The sequence below is a fragment of the Phodopus roborovskii genome, unplaced genomic scaffold, assembly GCF_943737965.1.
Source record: "Phodopus roborovskii unplaced genomic scaffold, PHOROB, whole genome shotgun sequence".
NCBI lineage: Eukaryota > Metazoa > Chordata > Mammalia > Rodentia > Cricetidae > Phodopus > Phodopus roborovskii.
The window spans coordinates 1,860,129-1,882,724 of NW_026126578.1; the positions used below are offsets into that span (position 1 = coordinate 1,860,129).

General features: G+C 43.5%; 1 protein-coding gene across 1 annotated transcript in view; it reads left to right on the forward strand.

Annotated features, from left to right (window-relative positions):
• The first annotated feature begins 3,189 nt into the window (after positions 1 to 3,189).
• The window catches only part of Edem1 (ER degradation enhancing alpha-mannosidase like protein 1), a 31,471-nt gene continuing 12,064 nt past the window's right edge, over positions 3,190 to 22,596 (forward strand). Inside the window, exons 1-6 of the mRNA XM_051203808.1 lie at positions 3,190 to 3,837; positions 11,838 to 11,910; positions 16,193 to 16,296; positions 17,530 to 17,701; positions 19,220 to 19,403; positions 21,001 to 21,175. Of these exons, the coding sequence (XP_051059765.1) occupies positions 3,344 to 3,837; positions 11,838 to 11,910; positions 16,193 to 16,296; positions 17,530 to 17,701; positions 19,220 to 19,403; positions 21,001 to 21,175 (1,202 nt within the window). The 5' untranslated portion in view covers positions 3,190 to 3,343. The remainder of the gene's footprint in view (positions 3,838 to 11,837; positions 11,911 to 16,192; positions 16,297 to 17,529; positions 17,702 to 19,219; positions 19,404 to 21,000; positions 21,176 to 22,596) is intronic.

The following is a 22,596-nucleotide window of genomic DNA, read 5'->3' on the forward strand; positions in this document are numbered from 1 at the left end:
CCAACTTTCCAGTCTCCCAAATGAGGAGAATTTCTAACTCAGCTTCTTAGAGTGATTCTGGCAGATTAGAGATCTGGACAGTAGTTAGACCAGACATATAGAATGCCTACTTGCCTAGTGACTGTGTTAGTGTTTTATGTGCCATCTACTTGAAAATACAGAAATTTTTACACACCCCCAGCTTAGTTTTAATACAGTGAAGGAAGGGCTAGTCATCACAGTTTACAGAATGATGCAACAACTTAGATTTGAAGGAAGTGCTGTTAACAAAGGCTTTACATTTGGAAAGGCATTTATAGTTGCAGGTGCTGTGTCAATTAAGGAAACTAAGAATTTTGGACTAAACTGCTTAGAATCAATATGTAACACTTCATAGCTGCTGTAGGCTCAGCAAGAATTTCAATTTTGAGAAACCTGAAACATTTAGAAAATACTTGCTTTCAAACTAAGGGAGGGATAAGGAGCCAAGCAGACCTCTGCCTTTGCTGTTGACATGGGGCAGAGAATGCCAGTCATTATTCTCCCTCCCTCCCCTTCTTTTGTCATCTGCAACAGTGAGTGGTCTGCCCTCAGTTGTTACACAATATGTCCCACACAATGGGTTATTTTGTTTCTGTGTTTTGTAACTTCATTTCTATTCACATTCTGCAAGGAGAAATTCAAATTACTTTTGGCTGCTATACCATTTGCCACACTTCACAGAAAGACTGAACATTAAGGTGATTTCTCTTTGTGACAGTTAAGTAATGAGCTGGGGGTCTGTTACATAATGTCAGTTCTTCATGGGTAGGTGCTACACTTGGGATAGCTAAAACTGGCTGAGAGAAAGTTCACTACTGTTATTTTTGGACAATGGACACACTGATGCTTAGGCTAGTCTTAGCCTTTTGGTCTCAAAGGCACCCTCTTGCTGTAGCATCCTCAGTAGGGCTTTGGGCATGTGTTGCTGTGCCCAGTTATCCCTCCCCCCACCCCATTACATATTTTTAAATAACTTTTGTTTTTTGAGATGGGGGACTCACCATGTATTTCTGACTTCCTGATATAAAGACCAGGCTGCCTGGAACTCAACAGGATTCTCCCTGCCTCTGACTCAAGTGCTGAGATTAAAAGTGTGAGCCTCCACAGCTGGTTGAGTAAGTTCATTTTTAATATAAAGTCCCTTGTTTACACAAGACATTATCTTGGTCCCACCCACATAAAGGTAACCTCTGGCTGGTGGGTGACATACCAGTTTCCTATTCATACAAAATGCAGTCTCATTAACAGGGCCAGCTGTGAGTATAGCACTGTTGTGTGAGTGTATGAGAGTTTGTGGTAAGTCTGTTCTTACCTTAAAATGGGAGGTTTTTTTTGCAGCTGAGGAAACAGGTGCGGAAACTAACTTATTAGCAAGGCACTCAGAGAGTCTGACTGGGTTCTCGCTGTCTGTCTCTTCGTGGTAGCTGCACAGTAAAGTCGTTTTTAAAATGAAAGTAATGACTTCTTATACCAGTCCCATGATGCTCTTGTGAGAATGTATTTGGAAAAATCTATCACCAACTTTTTCCTATTTTTTTTTTAAGCTGGGTATGGTGGTTCAAACCTATAATTGGAAGCTGAGGCAGAAGGATCACAAGTTGGAGGCAAAGAGATTAGAGAGTCAGATCCTGTCTCAGAACTTTTTAAGGATGTATTTTCTGATTAGATGCAGATGTCTGTTTCATCAGCTACATTCAATCTGAAAAGTCTTAAAGGGACAGTCGCAGATGCTCCACTTTCAGGGATTTCCACAAAGAGTGGAATTACATGATAGTGTCCCTAAAACCTGTCTTCTGGCACCTGTCGTCACTTGTGCCAGGAAAAGCATTTTTTTATACATTGACTGGTTTTCTCTAGCTTTTAGATTTTTTTTTTTTTTTTTGAGAACAGGCGCTGTCATCAGTGGCTGACAGCTGACTAGAGTGCAAGATAAATTTAAGCTAAAATTTGCACAAAAGTAGGAAACAAAGGGAATCTTAATATTAATTCACATTCAGTTTATGTCAGCTTGGGGAGGTAGAATCTAATAGTTCATAGTCAAGAGCTGGAGTTGGACTTCTGGAACTCTCCCCAGACGCCTTCTCCCTCCCTTCTTCCTTCCCTCCCTCTTTCCCCTTTTCTGCCCCCTCCCCCTTTATATACTGCTTGGGCCTTTGTCTCTCCCAAAATAAACTCTTAACAACCCCAAGAACTTTACTGTTCGCTGACTGCGCTATTGTACTCTGTGGCACTTCAGGAACTCCTTTGACCTTAAAAGTGGAATGAGACTGTCACAGGCGATTTACCTAAATACTCCCCATCAGAGCCTCGATGATTGGTGACATGGACCACGTTTGTAAACTTAGGGAAGGCAAAACTGATAGGTGCTCCCAAGTGTTGAGTCTTTACACGAAAGCCACAGTCCTTAAGAGATACAATATGTAACCTGCTTAATTATAGGCTTTAGGGCTTAAAGAGATTATACCCCAAATCTGCCCTACATTTCCTAGGTCGCTGCTGCCTTATACTGTAGAGATGATGGGAGGCTCAGGTAAGACTGTTATTTAAAATAGTGTTAATGAAAATGGTTTGGTGTTAGCCCCACCTCCAGCCCTATTGGGATAGGACGTGATCTCGGAGTATTGTAGACTGTCAAGCATGATTCTTCAAATTAAGGCGTTCCAATAAAAAAACCGATGGAGTATTGTCTGAGACGTTGGGCGTCCCACTCCCACCCAAGCTAAAAAAAAAATCTTTCCTGGATATACGCAAATCGCCTTTGCCTAACGGCCCAGGCCCTTAACTTTCTCACCCCTTCTACCCAAGACATGGAGAGGCTTTCTCCCACACAACCTGAGACCAATAAACATTCTAGGGGCATCATTTACCCGATCTAGGGCGGGTCAGGGGCCGCGTCCGTGACCTTGCTCGGAGTTCCCGTGCTGCGCTCCTATTGGTTGGAAGTTCTCTCTCCCAAACCTAATGAGACCTAGGCTCGCCACGCCAGCCCGACCTGACTCGGACCCGCCCAGGGGGCGTGGTCCTCTGGCGGGGCGGAGCCTTGAGGTCCGGGCGGCCTATAGAGCGGGAGGGAGTCCCCGGCCGCGCCCCTCGAGGCCGACCCGGGTGAGGCCAATCCCGGGCGGCCGGCGGTCGAACGTGGGGCCTGGCGGGCCTGGCCGGGCCGGGCCGCGGGGCGGGGGACAATGGGCCAGTTCCTGGTGCGTCACGAGGGAGTTCCTTAAAGGGGAAGTGAGCGGGTTCCCGGGCGGACGCGCGGGGCGGCGGTCGGCTGGGGACGCGCCCGGCCCTTCAAAATAATGCCCGCGGCAGCCGCGCGACCATGCAATGGCGAGCGCTCGTCCTGGGGCTGGTGCTGCTGCGCCTTGGCCTCCACGCGGTGCTCTGGCTGGTCTTCGGGCTGGGGCCCAGCATGGGCTTCTACCAGCGCTTTCCGCTCAGCTTCGGATTCCAGCGCTTGAGGGGCCTCGACGGCTCGGGGCCGGTGGGTCCTCCCGGAGGCCCGGCCTGGCTGCATCGACCAAGACGCGGGACGGAGGGGCCGCTCGAGACCCCGTCGGAGCCGGGGCCGGAGCCCGGGCCCGGCATGTGCGGCCCGGCGCACTGGGGCTACGCTCTGGGCGGCCGTGGCTGCGGCCCGGACGAGTACGAGCGGCGCTACAGCAGCGCCTTCCCGCCGCAGCTGCGTGCCCAGATGCGCGACCTGGCGCGGGGCATGTTCGTCTTCGGCTACGACAACTACATGGCTCACGCCTTTCCGCAGGACGAGCTCAACCCCATCTACTGCCGCGGCCGGGGGCCGGACCGCGGGGACCCGTGAGTAGCCCACGCCCGCCGGACGCCCCGCGCGCCGCCCTTCCGCCCCTCCGGGTCCTCTAGGGGATACCAGGGTCTTTAAGGTCCGCCACAGTCCGAGGTCCCCGCTCCCCGCCGCCCGGTGGACTGCCATCCTCTTGGTTCTCCCGGACCCTCCAAACTTCAGGACAGCAGACCCTGTCACTCTCCGTGGTACATGGGGAAACTGAGGGTCAGAGTCCGCAAGGGACAGTCCCAGTGGCAAAGCATGCCGTTGCTCCAGGTGGACCTATTATCTAAGTGCCAGCTATAGGCTTCTTTTGAAAGAAAGCGCAGCTTCAGAACCAACCCAACCCCACTCCAGATCAGAACGCCACACCCTAGGCTTTTTAATACAAAGAAGGAACCGGATCCGAAAAGGGAGCCATCCAGTAAATTGGGCACAGGGGATGGCGTGGGGAGGTTAGCGTTCCTCATTCTCAGGGGCTGCTGCCTAGGCTGAGGAGAGCTAGTTGGGAGGGATGGGTGTTGCCTGGCCCAGACTTGCTATCTGGATCCTCGAAGGATGATTTCTTAGGCACTGAATTGGCGACTGACACTGTCATTGCTTGGTCCCATCGTAAACACTAGTGGGGTGAGGGTGCTGTCAGGAGGTCAAGCTGTCCTCTCAGCCTGTTAGCCACGTATGGGAAGGTGGAGTTCCAGGGTTACTCGAGTGACTTCAAAGTCCAAGAGAACAGAGCACCCAGCCAAGGTTCCCCTCCTTGAAGGGTGCGCACTGTCACTGACCCAGTCAGGCCTGTCGGTGACGGTGGTGTTTCTGGTGGTGTTTCTCTCTCCTTAGGTGGGAGTGGAGTTGGGTTGTTTATTGTCCTGACACTATATATGAGCACCCTTGGACACCTGGTGTATTTTCCTTCTGCTGTTGGGAAGCAGAGGTTTTGAAAGAAAAGCTAAGGGCTGATGAGATGGCTCAGCCAGGAAAGGCTCTTGGCGCTAAACTCAGGAATTGAGTTTGATCTTCCAGGACCCACATGGGGGAAAGAGAAAGAGAACTGAGAAGACTCCCAGAGTTGTCACCTGACCTCTACACACCTCTGTGACACTCATGCACACCAGTCCCCAAAACACTAAAAGAAAAACATTTTAAAAGGGAAGCTAATACTCTAAAAGGACATTAAGAGTTGGTTAAGTGTAAATTTGTGTCTTAATTTGCAGCCTGATGAGCTAATAGCAAGGGAGCATCCCACACAGAGGCACTGGGCCTTGCATTGTTCCATGGGTCGGATGAACTATTTGTCTTTCTTAACCATATCAGCTTTTGAACATACAACCCTCTCCCTCTCTTTACAGCTTTCTCTCAGGCATTCAGGGAATCAAACATGTGACTCTATGCAGCTCTTTACAGCTGCTACATTTCAGCTCTTCTTTCTTTCGTATGGATATCTTCCCTTAGTTTCTTTGGGGGGAAAAAACTAATTTTTTTTTTTTTAAAGTAACACCACTCCTTTTTTGGATTATAGGGAGTTGTCTCACTCATAAGAGTCACAAGGGACACTTCATATCTATGGTTATGTTTTCTTCATTTCTGCCTCCCCCCCCCATCTTGTGAGAATAAATTTCTTTAAATATGGGAGGGGAAACTGAAAAATCTCGATGGTTATTTTCAGTAGCTCTTTTCTTGTCCATATGGTGACACATTTTATTTATTTGTTTATTTATTTTTACATAGTTGACCTTAAGTGTGTTCCTATTTTGGATTTTTTTTTAAATTTTACAAAGACAGTATTTTTATTTGTGTACCAATAAGGTTGACAATTGACACCCAGACACAAAAAAGCTTGGAAAAGCTGTAGATGACCACTGTTGAGTTGAGCCTCCCTGGAGTATTTTACAGAGCATTTCTGATACAGTCCCAACTGAATCTTAAGCATGACCTGTGTTCAGGTGACAGGATTATGACTCCCTTCCGTTAGGCCTCATTGCCTTTCTTTATTCTCCTTTTTTCCTGGAGTAGGAGCTACTGTCCTGATGACGTGGCTGTGGCACTTCCTCAGAAAGTGACTCTTAACACGCTTCTTTTTCCCCTTTCTTTGTTCCTCTTTCTTCTGTCTGCTGGTCTGTCTGTCTGTCTTTCATACTGAGGATGGTTCCTAGCTTAAGGAGAATGTTACAATAAAAGCTCTGGCTCCAGCTGCCCTCATAAACTGGGCTTGGTCACTCATCCCAAGGTGCCAATTAAGGAGACAATTACTGGCACAGAGCACCAACAAGGGAATTAACATCCTGGGAAGGGGGACAAATAAAGGGGTCCAGCAGTCCCCGAGTTGGGCTTCAGGACCTTGCCATGAGCCTTCGGTTCAAGTGGAGGAAGGGTTGGGAAGGAGGGTAGGAGAGAGTAGTAGTCTGGATCAAGCTGTGGTTTTGGCCACTACAGTATCTTCTCAGATCCTGCACAGTGATACTGTGTATTTAGTTGTCTTCGCCTAAATCTAGTTTTTGTAAGGTGATCTGCTTAGGGTATAGACTCCCCATCATAGATGAGTGGTCTCATTCTGTGCAATCTAAGGTAAACATGGGTTTAAGACAGTGCTTGTAGTCTTACAAGAATGAGAGAGGGTGTGAATCACTGGTTTTACACAGGCACTCCTGGAATGATTAACATGGCTGTGTATAGAGAAGCAGGGTGACCCAAAGGAAAGGAAAAGGGAAGATGGGAATGGCAGGCCTTCTCCCTCCTTTTAGTTTCTTTGTGAGCTCAAGTGAGAAGATGGAGCTTTTCAGCAGCAGCAGCTTCTAAGTGCCTGTTGTTACACTAGGGCCTTGTGCATGCTAAGCAAGTAGTCTACCATTGAGCCAGACACCCAGCTTCTTCTTCGCTTTCTATTTTGAGACAGTCTTTTCAAGTTGAACAGGCTGGCTTTCAACTTGTCCCACAGCTCAAACAGGCCTTGAATTTGTGATCTTGATTCAGACTCACGAGTAGCTGGAGTCATAGGCCCTGTGTTACTGGGCCTCCTTTAACGACTTTATTTTCTTTATTATATATATATATATATATATATATATCCATAAGAACTTTCTGGAGCGTTTAGGGGTGGGGGTGGGGACTTGTCAGCAAAGTGAGGTGTGGTGGTTGGTTGAAGTTGTTGGTCCCAGTGATGTCTTGGGGTGCATCGGCCTTTTTAGAGGTCTATGGTAAGTGTAGTGGTTTGCTTTGGTTATACAGGGGCAGTTTCTGTAACTTGAAGTCAGGTCTCTGGGATGATGGCATTAGGAATATTGGGGAATGGTAGCATTTGTCTTCCGGTTGGCAAGCCTTTGTGCTTCTGACATGGTAAGAGAGCATTGGGACTTTGTGGCCTTGAGCAGACCTCACACTGGCTCATTCAAGGAGCAGAAAGCTTAGCTTTGTTTTTTGTTTTGTTTATTTAGCTCACTCTCTGTAATGTAGTTCCTCTTGTGCTTTGATATTTTTAGGAGAGTTTCAAGCCTGTGCTTTGTCATTCTGGTTCTGAACAAGTAGGAAATGTTACATTTCCCAAATAAGGTGTAATAAAGAGGCTTAAACATACTCTTTTCTAATACCTGAGAATTGAACCCAGGGCTCACACATTCCAGATAAGTGATCTCCTAGTAAGCTACATTCCTGGCCCTGTAAAAACTAGACTTTAATTGTCAAAAGTGCCTGCTACTCTTACAGAGGACTGAGCCTGTCCTCAGCACTCAAAACTACCTGTAACTCGAGCTCCAGGCGATCTTCTGGTCTCCATGTGGACTCAAGCATGTACACACATACAAAGTAAAATTTTATTTTGAGGTCTGGGGACCTATTCTAGTGGTATGGTACTTGCCTAGCATGTAGGAGGGCCTTAATTCAATATTAGTGCTGCAAAAAATAAAAGTAACAAAAAAATTGCTGTGAGACAGAGTCTACCATGCTGTACTCAAACTTAGGATTCTACTGCCTCGGCCTGGAGTTCTTACAAAGTGTGCCTTTACTGTGCCCAGAAAAAGATCTTAAAAAGACTTCAAAATTCAAGTAGGTTCATTATCATTATCTAATATTAATTTCAAAAGAATGAAATTGACATTAGAATACTATCTAAAACAGTGAAAAAACAGAATGTGGATGCTGTCTCTCTCTCTCTTTTTTTTTTTTTTTTTTTTTGGAGACAAGGTCACGTGTAAAACAGACTGACCTTCAGCTCAGCTGAATAGGTTGGCAGAGGATGACCTAGGCTCCTGACCCATCTGCCACAGTACCTGGCTGTGTCATTTCTCTTTAGTCACATCCTCTTGATGCTTATCTTGATAGACATGGGCCCTGTGTTACCATGAAGTAAACAAATCTTGAACCCTGTGAAAACAGCCACTCTCTGTCCAGCTCCTGATAGCTGAGTAAATTTAGATATTTCTGTAGTCCTGTGCATGGCAACTATAAACTTGGGGTTTAGGCCTGTGACTATGTTTGATTCCACCCTGTCCCTCAAACCACATTCTTAAAACAAAAAGATTCCAAATGAACAGATCAAATATCAGTTCCTCACCTAGTTTGTTCCTAGACACTCTAGCTTAAGATGGCAAGATGGCCTCTTGGGCTAAGGAGATGGCTCAGTGGTCAAGAGTGTTGGTGTAAGTATGGAGACTTGAGTTTGAATCCCTAGCAAGCATGTAAAAAGCTGGGTGTAGTCACTCCTTTGTCTGTAACCCAAACACTGTGGGGTGGAGACAAGAGGGTTGCTGGGGCCTGCTGACTGCCTGGTGAGTTCCAGGTTCTGTGAGAGACCCTGTCTCAAGGCAATAAGATGGAGAGGGCTGGACACTAGAAATCTTGCTCGGGCTTCTTACCTACCATTCGTAAATTTGTATGCCCTCACACACATGCATATATATGTGTGTTTTGAGCCATCGTTCCCCATTTTAACTGAGGATTGAGTCCTGTCTCCCTTGCTTCTCTCTGGACTACTAAATCCTTGAGTGCTCAGTTACTGTTTGTTGTGTTATCTCTCTACCCACACAGAAAAGATAAGATTTCCAAACAGCTGTTACAGGTTGAGTATATGCAAGCACAGGTGTTTTTTGTTTGTTTGTTTTGTTTTTCAACATGTCTGCTTGATTTTTATTAGCTTCCTAATCAAAAACTTTCTAGCAGAGGCCTTGGTCTTCATCTTTGTTGTCTCCTTTTATTCTGTTACGCCCTCCTCCTCCTTTGCTGTCTTCTTTGCTTTTGTTTGTAGGTTTAAAGGTTCTAAGAACTTCAGAGTGTCAAAGTGTAATGATTGTCATGAACTTTTATGCACATGTGATGAATTAGTGGGGAGTTGAGTTGTGATTGTCAGCAGCTTACACAGGACCACTTGTACTCTTGATTTTTGCCTTGAACTGCAAGACTGGCTTCTTCAAGAGAGGTGAGACAGGTCTACAATAAGCATGTCCACAGAGCAGAGCTGTGTTGTCTGCAGGGTGGGCTGACAGATGGAAATGTCTTGCTGTAGGGCTAGGACCAGTTCTGTGGAATCTTGATTTTTCCTTCATTTTCTACCCTCTCTTCCCTACTTTGGTAATTTGTATTATTAATTTTATGGTTATTATTTTTTTTTTCTTCTGAGATGATCTTGCTGTATACGCATTATTTGGTAGGAAAGAATTAAAACTGTTCTAGGTGAACATTCTAGGTCTGTAAGTAGATTTTCCAAATAGAGTGGAACTATTACAGTTACTTTAAATACATTTAAAAAACAAAACAAAACAACAACAACAACAAAACCCAACTCTGGTAATAGGTACCAATTGTTCCTGACTCTCTTTGGCCAGTTTTACTGAGGATTTATCTTTGTTTTGGGAGGGTAAGGGCTGAGGTTCAAACCCAACATCTCAACATGCAAGACATGCGTTCTGCCAGTAGCTGTGTACCCAGCTCGAACATTGTGTCCTTTTTATGTGTGGACTAAGAGGAAAAGCACAGTAAACATAGAAAGCAGCTCAAAACTACTCGTGCCTGCCATGGCCCTGAGCAGCTCATGAGAGTGCCACTTGCCACAGGTTAGGATGTAATGCCAGGTGATATGGAGTGTTTGCTTGCTCAGCTTTTTCAGTTGGGCTCCTAACTGATATGGCAACCGTTTTTCTGGTGAGTGTTTGGAGCTCACTGTTTCAGAGCAGCATAACCCTGAGGTTAAATATTTAACCACAACTAGGCATTCTTGAGGACACACTTGAACATGAGGATGTCTGCTTTGACCCTCCTCCAACTATAAATAAAAGGCCCAGACAGATATTAGGGTTCAAACTGAAGGTCAGGGAAGCAAAAGGTCAGCCACCAGCTGTCACCTCTAGCTCAGGCTAAAGGGCTGATCCATGTGCATGCTCTTCACCAAGTCTCAAACTGCTGCCTCTCCTCAGTGTGTCTGGAGAATGAATGCCTCATACTGACTATTGAAGACCTGCTTCTATCTTTTATACCTTCTAGTGCTGGGATTAAAGGTATGTGACCTGTTACTCTTTTAGACTGATTCAATCTCATGAATCCCTGAGTGGCCTTGAATTCAGAGAGATCCAGATACCTCTTAATCCTGAGTCCTAGGATTAAAGATGTTTGCCACCACATCCTAGTTTTTGGCTGCTAGGATTAAAGGTGTGTGCTTGGCTTCTATGGCTTGTGGCTGACTTTGCTTTCTGAATCTTCAGTCAGGCTTTAATAAATAATATATTACCACATCCATCCCTTGGGAAATCCTGGGTCCTTAGCACTGCCTTTAAGAGACCTGTTTGAAGCCACAGCTCTCACCCTGAGAGCACCTTTTCCATCATGTACATTTCTTTAGAGAATCAACTAGCAGTTTTCCTGAGATGCTGTTGGTGCTTGGTTCCTGTGTAATCCCCTCTGGGAACTTTTTTGTTTGTTTGTTTTCTGTAGATTGTTTGTCCTCTGTTAAGTGCCCAACACACACAAAATAGAGCTTTGGAAGTTTCAGATAAGGCCAGATGTAGAAGCTGTTTGTACTTGCTTCTTCATGTAAGTCCCATTTCATTCTGAATGAAGCTCAAAAGGCGTGTGTGTGTGTGTGTGTGTGTGTGTGTGTGTGTCTGTGGTGTGTATAACTTGTGGGATTCCAAGTTCTCCTACCATGTGAGTCCTGGGGATTGACCTCACATTCTGAGGGTTAGCATCAAGTACATTTCCTACTGAGTCATTTTAGCAGCCCCCATAGGCCTCTTAGAGAGATACAGCAGGCCAAGCCATCTAACTGTGGGATGCTGCCCTTAAAGCTTCTTCCATAGGGAGGAAGTGGTACAGGGGCCCTTTAGGATGATATAAGGGCAGCTGGCATGCAGAGGAGATGGGGGACACCAGATGTGAATGAATCTGTGGCTGGAAATGAAAGTAGGGCTTTTTTACTTTGGTCTATCGTAAATGAGATCATTAAGCAGTTGCCTTATTTCTTTTACTATCATTTTCTTTTTCCTCCCAGACTCTGGAATTATTTCCGGGCTTTGTGGTAATAGGACAAAGGAGTCAGGGAAATCCGTGACCTGGATTTCTTCCGTTACATCAAGTTATTTTCACTGTTTGTCTAGCCTTTCCGGATGTATTAGTTCCGTTGTATGTCATAGTTTGAGCAGTGAGGAAATATCAGGTCATATGACAGGATCCTTCCTTCAGTTCCCAACGACTGTGACATTAAGAGACTTTTGAAGTTAGACAAAGTTAAAGATCCTTGATGGTGATAGTGTGTCTTAGAGGGTGAATGACTGGACCATCTCGACTTCCCCTTGAGCTTCTCTCACTACTGCTCTGTACGCGTGCTCTGCTGTCCTGTAGTTCCTCATCTTGAGACAGGCCTGTACCCTACCGCTACCCCCGCAGTCTGTTTCTGGATCAAGAGCATTGCCAGCAGTTTTAGTTTCTGATGGGTGTTTAGTTTAGTGGTTTTTTGTTTGTTTTGTTTTGTTTTTCTTTCTTTCTTTCACTTTAAAGGTAAAGTACCTTTGTTTAATTTTAATTCTTTCTTTTTCAGTTCAAATCTGAACATCAATGATGTCCTCGGGAATTACTCCCTGACTCTTGTTGATGCCTTGGATACACTTGCAGTAAGTGTTCAGCCTTTTCTTTTTTTAAATTAAGATAATTAAGATAAAGTGCTTGGGGGGTTTATTGCATTTCCTCGTTTCCCCCTGGAATGGGAATACCAGGAAATGCTATACTCAGAAGACTTTGATGAGTGTCATTTATTTTAATGACCTTCATGGGAAGGTAAGGAAAGCCTTGAAGGTAAAGTGAGGGGAAATGTGGCTCTTCTTAAAGGTAGAGAAGTGGTGCATGGCTAGTTTTCAGAAAACCTATTATTGATTTTATTTAATTTTTTGCCATACTATGGTAAAGCGTCCAGAGAATTTTGTCATTATTTAGTTAGATCACAGACTGTGTTGCTTACTTTTCTGTTGCTGGGTTAAAAAATAAAGGGAAAGAGTTTATTTTGTTTAATGGTTTGGGAGGAGAGTCCTCAGTGGTGGAAAAGGCATGTCGTGGCAACAGGGCTGGGAAGCAGGATGTTCACATTTGTATCACTGAGACTCCCAAAGGTTCCACAAGGTCCCCAAACAGCACCAACAGTGGGGACCAAGTGTTCCAATACATGACCTGTGGGGGACACTTCTCATTCAAACTACCACACTGACCTTCTAGCCTCTATGTCCCTCTCCTGGAAAGCAGACTGCGTCTTCCTTCAGCTTTTTCTCTGTGACAGAGCTAATGAATAAAAGGATACTGTGCAATGTCGTCTCAGCCCTGCACCTTTCCCAGTGTAAGCAGCAAGATAAATTTATGGTCCTACTGCCTGTCTCTGTGTTCCTTGATACACAGACCAGACTAAACTAAATTGTGAAGTATGAAACTTATCTATAATTTCTGAAAACCTGAGTTGGAAGCTCTGTTTGTTGTCTGGAACTGAGTGGCCATTTCTCCTTTTATAGTCCCTATCCTACCGCACACACCTATCTCTCCTAATTGCTCTCTGACTTTAGCTTCATGGCTGTGGCCTAAGGCTCTTCCCAGAAGGGTTACTTCTAAAGGGCAATTTTGTTTGAGCTCCCTATTACAAATCCACCATTTTTCTTTTTAGCTTATAATACAGTACATCAGGAGTAAAAACCAGAGGATGCCAGGGTCAGAAGGTACCCCCAAATGCTTCTAGCACCCCCAAAGAGTGTCTGTGTATCGCGGTAAATAAGGATCAGGATAAACAAATAGGCCGAATAGATGTTTATTCAGGGAGAAATAACTTACAACCTAGACAGATGAACACCAGGAAATTCAACCCGATCCTCTCCTGTCCGAGTCATGCCAGAAAGAGAGCGCCTTTTCTGGCCCCCTCCAACCTCCGTCCACAGGTCACTTCCGCCCATGGCTCCACCCCCCAATGGGTGTGGTCAGTGCCAGAGAAGGACTATCTCACTACTGTGCCTGGTGCCTGCCCATGCATGAGGCCCTCTATGTGAACACCCCTGTTATTTATTGCTTCTTGGTTTTGGCTGCTGGTCACTCCATATGTGGTTTGCCAGCTTTCATACTGCCTTTACCCTCTTATCCTTTGGCATCTCCACTGGCCCTGGGGAGCTGGAGGCCTTTCATCATAAATACAAGAACCCCCCTGAAGGCAACAAGCTACACTAGATATGCTGTCAGGCTGTCTATGTGTTTCATGGCCTAGTGCCATAGAGTATGATTTCCAAGGGACATTTCCAGTGTGTTACAATCTCCTTAGTAAAAGTTACTTTTACAAACCCTTCTGTTTTCCTTGTCCAAGACCATCTTTACTATTAGAAAGCTACTGAATCCTATATCAAGTACTATATTTAATAACTTGTCTGGTTCCTTTAAACATTCCTTAGGAATTGACTCATGGTTTTCTAGTAGTAAAGTAGCAGGAATTGGAAAAAGCTGGAGATAACGTCCTGTGCCTTCCTTGTGTAGATTGCAGAAGCAGGACTGGTTCTAATAGGGCTGCTGGGTTTCCTTCTAGGCTCTAGTTGCAGAGCACTTTCAGTCTCCCCAGTGTTTCCTTCTGAAGTGATTGCTGCTGCATTAAGTCATCCACCATCACTTCCCAGAATGTGCCCAGGCAAGTAAGTGCAGCATAATTAGTGCTAATGAGGTGAAGCTACTAGAGGCTGACTCAGTCTGTGGGTGTGGAAGAAGGGTTAGAAGGTGCATGGGCAGCTTGAGAAAGCTCTCTCTCCTGAGCCCTCCAGTTAACCCCCAGTATGTCTTCCTGTCTGTCCCCTTGCTTGCTTACTATTATTACTGTTGTAATTACTATTCCTATTATTATTACTGTTATTTTTTGCTGTACTCTCCCCAACACTTGACAATAGGTAGTACAAAGACTACAGGTTGTTGTTTAAGTGAATGTTTACTTATCCTCTTTTGTCCAGCATGTATCTAAGGGTACACCCCTTGACATAGTATTGTTCTCAAACACACTGAAGAAATTCTGACTATTGAAGATGTATCACACAACAGCATTTTATTTATTTAATTTTTATGAATTTTATGTTGAGGTTTAAAAATTATTTAATGAAAAAATTTTAAAAACAGTGCATATGTGTGTGTGTGTGCATATGCCACTGCATGTGTGTGGAGGTCATAGGACACTTGCAGGATTCGGTTCTCTCCTGTTTGGGTCCCAGGGATCAAACTCAGTGGCCAAACTTTGTAGCAAGTATTCTTTCTACTGAGCCACCTTACTGGCCCTATTTATTTAATTTTGAGACAGCAAGCGACGTGATTATGGGCATTTCTTTATTTCTCTATTTGTTTATTTGTTTGCTGGTGGACTTGGACATTGATCCCAGGACTTTGCTCCCAGTAGGCTTGTGCTCTTCCTTCTGAGCTACATCCCTTGCCATTTGTTTTGTTTTGGTCTTTAAGTCAGAGGCCCCAACTCGTGACCATCATGCCTCAGTCTGCAGAGTGCTGAAATGACAGGTGTGAGCTGCATAGCAGCATTTTCAGATTCTGAGAAGCCCCTCCTCTGTCCAATCAGCCTTTCTCAGGCCTGGGTGATTTCTAATGTGACAACTTACAGGGTGTAACTGGAGTGCCTGAATTTCATCACCTTCCCCAGCTTGATCTGAGATCATATCAACCCTGCAGCTGCACCACATACTGTTCTTGGTGAACATCTGTGAGGAAACAGATCCATTTCTGTGGTTGTTTGCATTGTAGACTATGTGGTCTTGAATGCTCTAAGGTGCTGAGGTTTCAGTTCTCTTTTGTTAGCATTTTCAGCAGATGTTTGCAGATGTGCTGCAAGAGCCCCCAGGGAAAACAGTCCCCTGACCATTGCATGCAACCTGAACAACATTCCATGTTCCTTTAAAAAGGAACTGCAAACAGAAAGCCTGTTTCTGCTCTGTACCCGGGCAGATAATATGATCTGAGAAATACATAACAGACCAGTGCAGTAAGAATAAGAAATAAAGCACACCCCAGAGAACGAATGTCTAAAGAATCATTGATTCTTGATTTATTTATTAATCTATCTAGTTATTGGTATATGTGTTTGTGTCCTTATGAAAAATGGTTATAAAATTTGGTGAAATCAAATCATTTCCATATGGGTTAACCTATAGGATTTTATAACAGTTTTGCCCCTTTTGAAAGGAATAGCATGCTATGGCATTTTATCTACACACCTCAAATAGGAACCTTAATTTTTAAATTGGACATAAAGCTAATAATCCATGTTATGTTCTTTTTTAAGCATTTGTTTATTTCTTTTGTACAAGTGTGTACATGTCTGTGTGAGGGCAAGCATGTGCCACAGTATTTGTTTGAAGGTCAGAGAACAAACTGTGCCTGCTTTATATTTAGGTTCAAAACTCAGGTCATCAATCAGGCTTTCATGGCAAGTGCTTTGACATACTGAACCATTTTCCAAGACTCCACTTAGTTTTAAATGGTCCTTGTTTTCCATATATCTTGGATTTATTTGAGAAGCAGAGATAGAATCATATTTTTCTTACTTAATTTTCTGACAATTTTCTCCCATTTCACAACTTTTTAGAAATTGTTCTGCCTAGCAAATAAAAGTGAGCCCAGGGCTGGGAGAGAAAGGAGTGGCAACAGTGGTTCTGTAAATGTCCGTTCACATACTTGTGCCACTTAGAGACAGGATCCAGGAGTGAGTGGCAGGAGGCAGGCTTGCTGTCTGTCCTGGAGTATAATTGAGAAGTAACTGCCTTCTACCCTTTGTGTGTCCTTTCCTACTGTGGCAAAGCCATAGGTAGTGCAGACTCATAGATGCAGTGGCTGACAGCATGTCAGTTTCATTTCAAGCTGCTGTAATGGTTTGTGTTCTTCTGTTTAAAGATAATGGGAAATTCATCTGAGTTCCAGAAAGCAGTCAAATTAGTGATCAACACTGTTTCATTTGACAAAGATTCCACCGTCCAAGTCTTTGAAGCTACAATAAGGTACAGTAGCAAATGAAATGAATTGAGGGTTTCTTTTGTGTGTGGGGTAAAGGACTTAGTTCCCCTGAGGGTATTTCAGCTGGAGTTCATACGGGCACTATGGACTCCGTACATATTATTCATTTTCATTTTAGGTTAGTGTTTATAAAATCTTGTACTTCTGATGCAAAGAAATACATATTTCTTTGTGGACTGCAAAGGAATACCTATTTAGTGAGTACATAAGAGAGGTATTCATCAAATGTAATTTCGGTGATTCTGTTCATATCCTTTCTCGTTTCCTTGTTTACTGCCTTAGGAATCATCTTTCATGGTTTTAAATGGAGTTTTGCATTCTCCACCCACAAAAATCCACAGCTTGCTCTTTTAATGTCATTTTTTTCTTGTATGGTTCTCATTTGTCACCCACTCTTTGCTAACTAATGGTGGAGTCATGACCTATGACCAGTTTTGTACCTGGATTTCTTTAGTATGAAAAGTTGACTCTTTTCTTGTTTAAATATTTTAAAAATTATATGCTATACAGCTGTCCAGATCTAGATCTGAACCTTGAAACTGAAGCTATGAAATAGAGTATTCTAAAACAAAAAAATAAGTCATTTGAGAAATGTTGCAATCCTTTTTTTTTTTTTTTTTTTTTTTTAAGATCATTGAGATGGGGCATTTATATAGCTACAAGGACATGCATCTAAGAAGGTAGCCTCTATTTTTCAATAGCTCTCATTTTGTCATTTCCTTCTCCATGTTGTCTCCCTAGACACTGGGACAGTTCATCAGTCATCAGGCAGTCAGACACGTAAAGTTACATGTTCTGTTGTACCTTCTTCTGTTTCTCATGTGGCTAATGTTTCTTTACCAAGTAAGATAAGTCAATAGGAATTTATTGATACTAATAGGAAATATGTCCTTTGAGAGCAACCAGTGGCACTTTCCTGACTAGCATAGTTCCTTTTTTTTAATGTCCTAAGATTAAGATGACCAAATTGGATAATGCTTTAGGTGGCATCCTCAGTTGTTTTGAATGGATAATTTCCTATCTTCTTGTCAGCAATGCAGTGAACTGAGAACCAGTCTGTTAGAGCCAGCGGGGACTATAGGAAGCTGCTGAGTCAGGTTCTTCTGCTCCAGGCGGCTTGGAACCTGAAAAGAAGTAGAGACATCTTTTGCCTTTGTAAATTGGATCCTGTGCACTTGTAACAATACACTTGTGATTATTTTTCTTTCTGCTATTAGGGTTTTGGGAAGCCTCCTTTCGGCTCACAGAATAATAACGGACTCCAGACAGCCCTTTGGTGACATGACAATTGAGGATTATGATAATGAATTGTTGTACATGGCCCATGACCTGGCCGTGCGGCTCCTGCCAGCTTTTGAAAACACCAAGACGGGGATCCCCTATCCTCGGGTAAGTGACTGGTTTATTCTGTTATTTCGCTGTTTCTGAGGAATGGTCTCATGCTGTGTAGCTCAGCTGCCCTTGAACTTATGGTTTTCTTGCATTAACCTTTCAGATATTAACATCACAGTTGTGAGTTACCATTTCTGGCTGACGTTCCTTTGTGTTTTCACAATTCACAATTTTCCTGAATTGAAACTCTTATAAAAGTGTTATAAAGGACCTGATAAAGGACCTGGCTTTAAGAAGAGAGTGATGTCCTTGGAGAGCATTTGGTCCTAAACATAATGTCAGTGTTTAAAACTTCTTTCAGCACTTACTTCCTTCAGTGTTCTAGACTTGGTAGTACAGCAGTTGGCCTTTCAAGTTGAAGAACCGTGTTCACTGTTCATGTGTGTTTATATTTTCTGTTACTAAATAGTATGGATAGTGTTTCTTCATTTCCGACTTGAACGTATTTCCCAGCGATCCTCACATGTGTGTAGGAGCTCAGTGAATGTTCATTTGAGCAAGTGAAGCCTGTAGGACCAGCCAATTAGATGCTGATTTAGATACAAGATTTGGAGTGAGACTGTATATTTGTGGCATCTGATTTAGCAAGCCAAATCACTCCTCTGGGAATTGTGTCAGCCTTTGCAGTAATTGGGAGAAATGCCAGACCAAAGAATCTCTATGATGAAATTGGCTGTCATACTGTGGCTGAACCTCTGCTTCTCTCAGTCTAGCAGTTGTTTGTATTTTCTGAGCAGGAGTGAGTCTTCAGAATCCTTTACAGCCTGTATATTTGTCTCTAACCCTGTAGTAGTTACTCTTCTGTTGCTGTGATGAGATACTGAGACCAAAAGTAACTTAACAGAAGAATTAGTTTTAGCTTATGGCCCTAGAGAGAGAGTCCATATGTCAGGGAAGTCATGGGGCAGCAGGAAGCTCACTGATCATATTTCACACAGGAAGCACAGAGAGCAAACAGGAAGTAGGATGAGGTTATAAACCCTCAGAGCTTACCCCCAGGGGTGTACTTCCTCCAGCAAGGCTTAAAGGTTCTTAAAGATTCCATAGCCTCAGCAAACAGCCCCCTTGCCTTGGCACCCAGTATTCAAACACAAGAGCCTGGGCGGGACACCAGAAACCCTAGAGCTTGGTGCTTCTGTAGTCTGCAAGGACACTTGCAGAAAGAGGTTTGATGAGTGATGGTAAGACTTTGCACTCTTACTGTTTTCTGGTGTCTCTCATCTTGAGTGTAACATGACAAGTTCTGATCTGAGTCGCAGTGAGCCTGCTTCATTAGCTGAGTGTCATAGCTATGATGTGATTTTTTTTTTTTTCAGCATTGTGAATTCTTAATTTTGCTACAATACTTTTTTTTGGAAGTGAAATCTTGCTACGAACTGAGACTGGCCTTGAACTGGCTTTGTAGCCTGGCTGGCCTCCAACTTATGGCCCTTCTGCCTTGACCTCCTGAGTGCTGGGGTACAATTGCTCAGCACCATGTGACCTTCCCATAACTTTTGATTCTTCCCATTCCAGGTGAATCTGAAGACAGGTGTTCCTCCAGACAGCAATAATGAAACCTGCACAGCAGGTGCCGGTTCTCTCCTGGTGGAATTTGGTATTCTGAGCCGGCTGCTGGGGGATTCCACTTTTGAGTGGGTTGCCAGACGAGCTGTGAAAGCCCTCTGGAACCTTCGGAGCAACAATACAGGACTACTAGGTGGGGTTCACCTTCTGCCATCAGTCGGTCTCTATAACCCTCGGTCCTCTTTCCTTCTCCTCTAGACTATGCACTTTACTTCATCTTCTCTGCACCAGTGGATCTAGAAATTGTTAACTTGAACAGTAGCCATTGGTGCTTCATGGGTTGAGTTTCTTCCATGACCTTTTGCTTAGTGTGAAGTTCTAGGGTTTAATAGAAGACCGTAATGGTTCAGCTGTTAGAGCCCCGTCGGTTTGAATCCCTTGGTATATTCCATTGGAAGTTATTGTTCTTTCAATATAAGGTTTTGAAAATACAGGAATTTAGCATTTCCAGTAGAGAGACTTTCTTCTAAAAAAAAGAAAAAAAGGTGGGGGAATCTAGGTGAAAGCCTAATTGAAACATGTATTAGATTCCACCCCTTTGAGAATGTTTAGTCAACATATTTAAAAATTATTATGGAAAGACTAGACCAGGCTGGGCTCAAACTCACAGAGATTTGTCTACCTCTGCCTCCCGAGTGCTGGGATTAAAGGCATGCACCACCAACACCAGGCTTCAAAATGGGTTTTTAACATCATAAAATTGTCTTATTGGGACATATTTTCTTTTTGACATCTGGAAATAACTTGTTTTGGAACATTGGATCAACTATAAAAAAATTAAGTAATTTGTTTTGTTTTGATGTTTATAAACTTTATACATTGCATAGCAGCAGTAAAAATAAAGTCACTCAGGCTGAAAGTGACACACACACCTGAAAATACAGCACTCTGGCTGAGGCAGGAGTTAGGTTGAGTTTGAGGCCAGCCTGGGCTGCATACTGAGAGACCTTGTTTCAACATGGTTGGCCACTTAGCTTTTCTTAGGCACTGTTAGTCTTCCTTAAGTAACTTTTGTGACTTCAGTTATAACACAGTCCTAAGAGAAACAGTTTGTATGCATTTGGCAGGTCATTCTGAGTTTCCAAATTGTTGCCCTACTTTCATAATTACCAATTTTAAAAGTTATTATTATTATTTTGCTTGTTTCTTTTCTCTTTTTTCTTTTCTTTTCTTTTTCTTTTTTTTTTTTTTTTTGTTTGTTTGTTTTGCTATCCAGCCCAAGATGAGCTCAAAACCCCCATCCTTTACTCCTGTGCACTAGCATACCTGGCTATTTTTTGTGGTGTTGGAACTCAGGTCCTTGTGTATAGTAGGCAGCTACTCCACCACTGATCTGTATCCCCAGCTCTGACCTTTTATTTTTATGAGCAATATTTTCGGGACAAATTCCAGTGAATGAGAATATGGGGTTAAAGGCTGTGAATACTCCTTTGGGTTTTGAAATGCATTACCATTCTGGGAAAACAAAATGTCAAGCCTATTTTTTTTTCCCCATTAAATGTTTATTTCCATTTTTCCTCTGTGACTGACTATTACATTCATGCACATCTGAGTGCTATAGAATGATCTCTCTGTTCATCAAGTTATTAGACTCAGCTGTCCATTCCTCATGTCTGCGAGGGGTAAGGATGCTGAGAAGCAGTGGGACAGGAGTAGGAAGGCCTTACCCTGCATTCTCCCCTTTCCTGCCATGGTCGAGACCAGAATGCCTTGTTTGTGTCTTTCCACAGGCAATGTTGTGAATATCCAGACAGGCCACTGGGTTGGAAAGCAGAGTGGCTTGGGTGCTGGTCTGGATTCCTTCTACGAATACCTCTTGAAATCTTACATCCTTTTTGGAGAAAAAGAAGACCTAGAGATGTTTAATGCCGCATATCAGAGCATCCAGAGCTACCTGCGAAGAGGGTATGTGTCCCTGATGTCATGTCTGTTGCCCTGTAGTGTTCAGTTCCTGCCCAGCTCTGCTTCCATTTTCATATCTATTTATTCATTTATTTCTTTTATTATCACTGCTTATTTTATTGTTTTTGGAGAGGTACACATATGGAGGTCAGAGAGACAACTTGGGGGAGTTGGTTCTCTACCATGTTAGCCCAGGAGTGGAGTCTGGGTGTTCACGATTGATGGCAAGCATCTTTTTCCGTCACATCGTCTTGCTGTCTACTTTCAATTTAAGAATTTTAGGGGTGGAGTGTCACTGGAGAGCCCCGGTACTCATTTGGACTCAGATCTGCAGCAGCCCTCTTGCTTGTGCTTCCTGAGTACAGGACTCACAGCACACAGCAAGGGTCTTACTATTACTCTTCAGTGGTGTGGCGTGCAGTCGATTCACATTTCTTGCAATAGCCTCCTGTATGCTGGGATTATAGTTGTAAGCTTCCCTGACAGCTCCATTTCTCTTAATATAAACTTTCAGCATCTATTTGTGTCCTTTCTTACTGTCTCTCTTAACTGATTGTTAGTCATTTGGGAGTTGGTCATTGTATGTCATAGTATCTCCAAACCTGGCAGCTTAAAATCTCTCACAGTTACTAAGTGGCAGAGATCTGGGAACTGGGGAATTGTGGATTTTGGTTCAGAATCTTAAATGAAGTACTTTTTTTTTTTTTGAGACAAGGTTTCTCTGTATTGTTTTGGAGCCTCTCCTGGAAATTGCTCTGTAGACCAGGCTGGCTTCTGAACATTGGTTTGTTTGTTTGTTTTTTTTTAAAATGATAATATTTTCCTATTTAAATTTGAAGCAAAATTGTTTTACATGTCAATAAATGAAGTACTCTTAACCCCTGAACCATTTCTCCAGTCCTAGGATTATCCTTTAGTGTAAAACAATGGATAATACCCCACCCCTGCTTGAAGTCTGTTCAAAATATTCTTTGCTGGTTTTTTTTTTTTTTCTTTTTTCCGTACATTCAGAATGTCCATAGAGACAGTCTATGAAGAAGCTGTGCAAGGCTGCAGAGGCTTCCACCCCAGCCCCCAGCGCTCCCTTCCCCAGGCCTTTCTCTGTACATGTATGTAGTAAATGCCTATTGCAAGTAATAGCTACTGTGCTGCTGGTTTCACAAGCTTTTCACTCATTTCTATATCAGCTATGGTAGGGACCATGTTTGTGGGAGCTCCTGGGGGTTGGAGAGACAGCTCAGAGGCTAAGAACTCAAGCAGAGAACCCAAATTTGGTTCCCCAAACCCATATGTGGTAGCTCACAACCTCTAACTCCAGCGTCAGGATATCTGATGCCTTCTTCTGGCCTCTTTGGGCATCCACATCACATGCACAGGTTTGAGTGTACAAGTAGATTCTCATAAATGCACAAATAAAAAGTTTA